The sequence below is a fragment of the Urtica dioica genome, chromosome 4 (genome assembly GCF_054948205.1).
Source record: "Urtica dioica subsp. dioica isolate 48M chromosome 4, U.dioica_male_clone48M_v1_H2, whole genome shotgun sequence".
Classification (NCBI taxonomy): Eukaryota; Viridiplantae; Streptophyta; class Magnoliopsida; order Rosales; family Urticaceae; genus Urtica; species Urtica dioica.
Genome location: NC_142759.1, coordinates 32,418,563 through 32,426,279, shown reverse-complemented (window position 1 = coordinate 32,426,279; position 7,717 = coordinate 32,418,563). Strand labels below are relative to the sequence as shown.

Below are 7,717 nucleotides of genomic sequence, written 5' to 3'. Positions count from 1 at the left end.
CTATGAATTAAAGCAAAAGGTTTAGAAGGTGTATATTTCAAAGTAGGAAAATGAGACCTTTTATGTTTTGCCAATTGACAGATTTCACATTGCAAAAAATCAATATTCTTATTATGAAACATAGAGGGAAACAAATGCTTTAAATAACCAAAACTTGGATGTCCCAAACGAAAATGCCACAACATAATGTCATCAGATACGGAAAATAAACTAGAACAAAGAGGTTTCTGAATTTGTTTACTCAAGGTGGTCTCGGATGTGAAGTAGTAGAGCCCTCCATTTTCTTCAGCACTGCCAATCATCTTCCCCAAACTTAGATCTTGAGTTGATGAAGAGGCTCTAGGGCTGCTTGGCTGAGACTTGGGTGCCGTGGACTAAGAGGCTTGAAAGGCACCCTTGATGTTGTTGTTGAAGGGCTGTGGAAGATCATCAGGTTTGCTGTGAAGCTTCCAGCACTTTGCTTTGATGTGCACTATCTTTTTGCAGTACTCACAAGTTGGAGCATTGTTGTTGTAGCGGCCAGAGGAATTTCTTGGGTTCCGGTTGTTGTTGTTGTTATTATTGTTGTAGTAATTAGGCTTGGCAGACACCATTGCACTCGTTTCTGAATGTGTTGGTGCAGCCTCATTCTTTCCGGATCCCAGCATGACTTGGCGACGAGTTTCCTCTCTCCGGACTTCCGAAAAAACCTCCCGGGTGCTTGGGAGAGGGTCTCGGCCAAGAATCCTTCCTCTGACTTCATCAAGATCTGCATTCAAGCCAACCAAAAATTTAAAAACTCTTCCTTTCTCCACGAGCTTCTGGTACAAGGCGCTGTCCTTTGGGCAGCTCCACTCGTGGTTGCAATAAAGGTCTTCCTCTTGCCAAAGCATCTTAATGTCGGTGTAGTACTTTGTCACTGACTTCTCGCCTTGTCTAGCCTTGCTCAATTGAGTTTCTATCTCAAAGAGTGTGCCTGCGTTGCCAAGATCAGAGTACGTCTCTCTAACCGCCGTCCAGATGTCACTTGCTGTAGGAAGAAAAAGATACGTCCTCCCTAGACCTGCATCCATAGAATTAATGAGCCATGACATAATCATGGAATTTTCAGCCTCCCAAACGCCATATTTGGCTGCATCTTCCTTCACGTCTGGTTTGGTTGTGATTCCAGACAAATAGCCAAATTTGCCTCTTCCTTGAACGAAGAGTTTGACTGATTGAGACCACTCCATGAAATTACGCCCATTCAATTTATGGGAAGTGATGGAATGAGAAGAATTGTCAGCTGAGATAATAAGATTAATCCCAGGTTGAGAAGAAGAAGAATTTCCAGTAAAACTGGTATTATTGGACTCGGCCATGGTGTATGATCACGAGTACCTATATGTGTTTTAGGGTTTTGTGTAGCTCTGATACCATAAAAGTAAAACAGAGATAAAGAGATGTGCGGAATTGATATTTTCTCATTAGCATCAGACGTGTATTTATACACATTACAAGGAAAGGGAAATAAACTAATAAGGAAACCTAATCCTACTATACATGGAAACAAATAATCAGCTGTTGACAACTAAGGACAGCTAAGAAAAACGTGTACAGCTAAGGGAAATAATCCCACACACTAATCAGCTCTAACTAACAAGGAGAAAAATAAAGCCCATCTAACAATCAACCTAATGGGCCTTTTAACAATGTTACACGTTAATTAGACTATTCTGGAGAGTATACACGGAATTAACATAATACTTTAACAGATCAGAAACATTAAAGCTTGCACTAACACCATACTCACCAGGTAAATCAAGCTTGTAGGCATTGTCATTGATGCGCTCCAGAACCTGGAATGGTCCGTCACCCCTTGGAAGTAATTTGGAACGCCTTTGCTCCGGGAATCGCTCCTTTCTCATGTGCATAATAACTCGGAATTAACATAATACTTTAACAATAACATTAAAATTAAAAGGCTAACTTAATATCTAACACATATGGGCTTCATTTAACATAAATAAAGCCCAAAAACACTTTAAAAAAGACTCCAACTTAACCCATTGTTTTTTGGCTACGAAAATAACAAATAAATAACTCAAACAATAATAACTAAAATGAGTCTTCTTCAATAACGGCTTGAATGACGTGAATAAGCTCTCCTCTTCTTCGATTATCATTTTCCTTGCTCTCGTCTTTGTATTTCTTCCATTCATCTTTGCTTAAGCCATGAAACTCTTCTTTGAAGTATTCAACTCTTGAATTTGGAATTGGCTCCTTGAAACGTCTTTGTTTCTTTGCATGTGGGATCACATCAGGTCTTATCACATTTGTTGGTAAGGAACATATCATTTGGTATCAGAGCTTGGGGTTCTAAGGAAAAGTTTGTCTATCATTTATTTTAATTTCGTTTGTGTCATTTCTAAAAAAAAAAAATAATAATGTAGGTTTTCCCTATTTTTTTTAGCACAACTTTCAGTTTTCTTTGTTTTCTTATCATTATAATTTATAAAAAAAAAAGGCAAAAAAAAGGAAGAAAAAAAATAAAAAGCAAAAAAATAAAAAAAGCAAAATGAAGAAAGATCTATCTTTGTAGTACTTTTGTTTATGGTATGATTCAAGAATTGGTAATAGACCATTTTTAATATACTTAGTTTGGGTTGTTTATCTCATATTTTATCCTTCGCTTTTGAGTCTCGTGGTTTGTTGAGTTGTTTAACACATTGAATTGCTACTCGAAACACTTGTTGTTTACTTAGTGTGATTAAGAAGAAAAGAAAACACTAGAGTGGAAAAAGGCAAGAGTGTGAGATTATTTGAGGGTAAAAGCCATTTTATTCTAAACACGAGTGTTGAGCGGATACATTATTGAGAGAAACACGTGAGCGAGTGTTTGTGAGGTCCTCTAACAGATACGTTTTTTTAATAAAAAAATATATATTTTAAATGTCAGGAAACGAATCTGATCATGGGAGATACGTACAACCACCACTTAATCGAAATCTTCAAATGGAGGCATTCGTGGCGTTGATGACGGAGAAGTTTGAGCAACTAAATGCGAGGATTGATGGAATAGAAGGGATGGCAGCAAATCATGCACCAAATGTTCCCAATAGACGAGCACAAAGAGCTGAAGAAGAGGGTGATGTATCGGAAGGTGTTGAAGACGAGGCTGCTGAAGATGGTGTAGAAGAGCGTCAACACAACTGGGGCAGGTTTGGGCGTGGTAATGGGAATAGAGAAGCTACGAGGGGAAGGCCTGGAAGGGATGATGATTTTGGGGAGTGTAAAGGTGACCATACCATCTTTTCAGGGGAGAAATGAACCTGAAGTCTATTTGGAGTGGGAGCAAAAGATAGAGATGGTGTTCGAGTGTCATAACTACTCGGAGATGAAGAAGGTGAAGCTCGCAGCGACTGAGTTCACTGATTATGCCATAATATGGTGGGATCAGTTGTTGAAAGAAAGGAGGAGAAATGGAGAGCGCACGGTGGAGACATGGGAGGAGATGAAAGCCATCATGAGGAGGCGATTCATTCCAAGTTATTACCATCGGGAGTTGTACAATAAATTGCAGCGTCTAACTCAAGGAATAAAGAGTGTAGATGAGTATTTCAAGGAGATGGAGGTGGCAATGATAAGAGCAAACGTGGTGGAGGACAGAGAAGCAACGATGGCCAGATTCTTGCATGGACTAAATCGTGAGATAGCGGATGTCGTGGAGATGCAACATCACGTGGAGTTGACCAATATGGTGCACCAAGCCGTCAAAGCGGAGCAGCAACTAAAGCGGAGGAACATGGCTAGGAGAGGGACAAGTATGTCTTCAACAAATCCGTGGAGGGCAGCCTCTAGACGAGATGAATTTCAAGCAAACAATCCTAAATTTGATACTTCAAAAAATGTCAAACAACAACCAGGGGCTACACAAGGTAACAAAGAGGCTAATTCTACTAAAACACGTGATATAAAGTGTTTCAAATGTAGAGGGTCAGGACATATAGCAAGCACTCGCCCAAACAAGAGGGTTATGGTGATAAACGCACAACGTCAGCTTGAGTCGGAGGATGAGGAAGATGAAGTAGATGAGGACATGCCACCGCTTGAGGATTGCAACGATGGTGAATACCCAGTCGATGGAGAACTATTAGTCGCGAGGAGAGCTCTTAGTTCACAAGTGAAAAAAGAAGAAAATAATCAGCGCGAGAATTTGTTTCATACTCGATGCTTCGTGAACCAGAAGGTGTGTATTGTGATTATTGAGGGAGGAAGTTGCACGAATGTCGCGAGCATTGATCTTGTCGAGAAATTGGCGCTGCCTACCTTGAAGCATCCACGACCCTACCGTCTTCAATGGCTTAATGATAGTGTTTCCATCAAGGTGACAAAATAAGTTCTTGCGGCATTTTCGATTGGCAAGTATGAAGATCAGGTGCTTTTTGATGTGGTGCCGATGGAAGCTTGTCACATGCTTTTGGGGAGGCCATGGAAATTTGATAGGAGGGTCTCAAATGATGGTTTCACCAATCGGTACTCTTTTACTCTTAAAGAGCAACCTGTTACACTTGTACCATTATGTCCCAATCAAGTTCTTGCTGATCAATTGAAATTAAAAACAAAAAGAGAAAAAGAAAAAGAAAAAGAAAAAGAAAAAGAAAAAGAAAAAGAAAGAGAAAAAGATGAAAAAAAGGAATTTGAAAAGAAAGAGAGAGACATGAGTGAAAAAGTTAGTCTCATGGCAAAAAAAAAGTGAGATCAAGAGAGCATTATTCACCCATCAGCCCCTTATAGTACTCATGTACAAGGAGGCTTTTTTATGTACTGATGATCTTGCCGGATCTTTGCCGAGCAACGTTTTCTCTTTTGCAGGAATTTGTAGATGTGTTTCCGGAAGAGGTACCTCCTGGTTTACCTCCTATTCAAGGGATCGCACATCAAATCGACTTTGTTCCTGGCTCCACAATCCCAAATCGACCAGCCTATAGAAGTAATCCGGAGGAGACTAAGGAACTTGAGCGGCAAGTCAGCGAGCTAATGGAGAAGGGACATGTGAGAGAAAGCATGAGTCTGTGTGCTGTTCCGGTGATTCTAGTGCCGAAGAAGGATGGGACATGGAGAATGTGTGTTGATTGTCGAGCCATCAACAACATCACGGTAAAGTATCGACATCCTATTCCTCGTTTAGATGATACGCTAGATGAATTGCATGGATCGTTTGTGTTTTCTAAAGTTGATCTTAAGAGTGGATATCATCAGATTATAATGAAAGAAGGAGATGAGTGGAAAACTGCATTTAAGACAAAATATTGATTGTATGAATGGTTAGTTATGCCTTTTGGGTTAACCAATGCCCCGAGTACATTCATGAGACTTTTGAACCAAGTTTTACGTGCTTTCCTTGGACATTTTGTTGTTGTTTACTTTGATGATATTCTGATTTATAGCAAAAACCTTGAGGATCATGTTGCACATCTAAAATTGGTTTTAGAAGTTTTGAGGAAAGAAAGCTTATTTGGAAATCTTAAGAAATGTACATTTTGCACGGATAAGCTTGTGTTTCTTGGTTTTGTTGTAAGTGCTAAAGGGATTGAAGTTGATGAGGAAAAGGTGAAGGCAATTCACGATTGGCCAACGCCTACTTCGGTAAGTCAGGTAAGAAGTTTTCATGGTTTGGCTAGTTTTTATCGACGATTTGTTCGAGACTTTAGTAGCCTTGCAGCGCCGCTAACCGAAGTCATCAAGAAGAACATCCCATTTAAATGGGGAGCTGAGCAAGAAAAGGCATTCAGACTGATCAAGAAAAAACTAACTAATGCCCTTTGCTTATTTTGCCTAACTTCACTAAAACGTTTGAAATTGAGTGTGATGCTTCAGGTTTAGGAATTGGTGGAGTTTTGATGCAAGAAGGAAGACCAATTGCATATTTTAGTGAAAAGTTGAGTGGGGCAGCCCTAAACTATCCTACTTATGATAAGGAATTACATGCATTGGTGAGGACTTTGGAAAATTGGCAGCACTATCTTTGGCCTAAAGAATTTGTGATACATACGGATCATGAGTCGCTGAAGCATTTGAAGGGACAACACAAACTAAATAGACGACATGCGAAATGGGTGGACTTCATTGAAACATTTCCATATGTGATCAAATATAAGCAAGGTAAGGAGAATGTTGTGGCAGATGCATTATCTCGCATGTACGTTCTACTCTCTACTCTATATTCTAAGTTGCTTGGATTTGAGTACATTAAGGAATTGTATGCTTCTGATTCTGATTTTGGGGCAGCTTTTGAATGTTGTTCTAGTGAGGCGAATGGAAAAATTTTTATTCATGAAGGTTTTCTATTTCGTGAAAATAAATTATGCATTCCTCATTCTTCATTACGTGAACTACTTGTTAGAGAAGCATATTCTGGTGGTTTGATGGGTCATTCTGGGGTAGCTAAGACATTGGGTGTGTTGCATGAACATTTCTATTGGCCCCATATGAAACGAGATGTTGAAAAGATTTGTGAGCGATGCATAACTTGTAAACAAGCCAAGTCTAAACAACAACCACATGGTTTGTATACACCACTTCCGATTCCTAGTGCACCTTGGGTTGATATTTCAATGGACTTCGTTTTGGGATTACCAAGGACTAAGAGGGGGAGAGATTCTGTTTTTGTGGTCGTTGATCGATTTTCTAAATGGCACATTTTATTGCATGTCACAAAACTGATAACGCATCAAACATTGCTGACCTATTTTTCAAAGAGATTGTTAGGTTGCATGGCATGCCTCGCACAATTGTTTCAGATAGAGATGCGAAATTCTTGAGCTATTTTTGGAAAACGTTGTGGGGAAAGTTGGGAACAAAACTATTGTTTTCTACTACTTGTCATCCACAAACCGATGGGCAAACTGAAGTGGTAAATAGATCATTGTCCACTTTGTTGCGTGTTATTATTCAAAAGAACCTGAAAGCTTGGGAAGATTGTTTGCCACATGTTGAATTTGCATATAATCATAGTGTTCACTCTGCAACTAAGTTCTCTCCTTTTGAAATTGTTTATGGTTTTAATCCAATAACACCTTTGGATTTGATTCCTTTGCCTATTGGTGAGCAAGTTAACTTGGATGGGAAAAAGAAGGCAGATCTTGTGAAACAGATTCATGAGAAGACAAGGCAAAACATAGAGCGACGTACTGAGCAATACGCAAAGAATGCCAACAAGAGCCGCTAGAAAGTGATTTTTGAGCCAGGGGATTGGGTTTGGTTGCACATGAGAAAGGAGCGATTCCCGGAGCAAAGGCGTTCCAAATTACTTCCAAGGGGTGACGGACCATTCCAGGTTCTGGAGCGCATCAATGACAATGCCTACAAGCTTGACTTACCTGGTGAGTATGGTGTTAGTGCAAGCTTTAATGTTTCTGATTTGTTAAAGTATTATGTTAATTCCGTGTATACTCTCCAGAATAGTCTAATTAACGTGTAACATTGTTAAAAGGCCCATTAGGTTGATTGTTAGATGGGCTTTATTTTTCTCCTTGTTAGTTAGACCTGATTAGTGTGTGGGATTAATTCCCTTAGCTGTACACGTTTTTCTTAGCTGTCCTTAGTTGTCAACAGCTGATTATTTGTTTCCTTGTATAGTAGGATTAGGTTTCCTTATTAGTTTATTTCCCTTTCCTTGTAATGTGTATAAATACACGTCTGATGCTAATGAGAAAATATCAATTCCGCACATCTCTTTATCTCTGTTTTACTTTTA

General features: G+C 39.4%; 1 protein-coding gene and 1 pseudogene across 1 annotated transcript; one reads left to right on the top strand and one right to left on the bottom strand.

Annotated features, from left to right (window-relative positions):
- Positions 1-374: 374 nt before the first annotated feature.
- LOC149401494 (uncharacterized) lies at positions 375-1,340 on the bottom strand. The gene has a single exon (XM_089610749.1). The coding sequence runs from the start codon at positions 1,338-1,340 to the stop codon at positions 375-377; it is 966 nt and encodes a 321-aa protein (XP_089466875.1).
- Positions 1,341-3,472: 2,132 nt separating this feature from the next.
- LOC149401493 (uncharacterized) lies at positions 3,473-6,387 on the top strand (annotated as a pseudogene).
- The last annotated feature ends 1,330 nt before the right edge of the window (positions 6,388-7,717 follow it).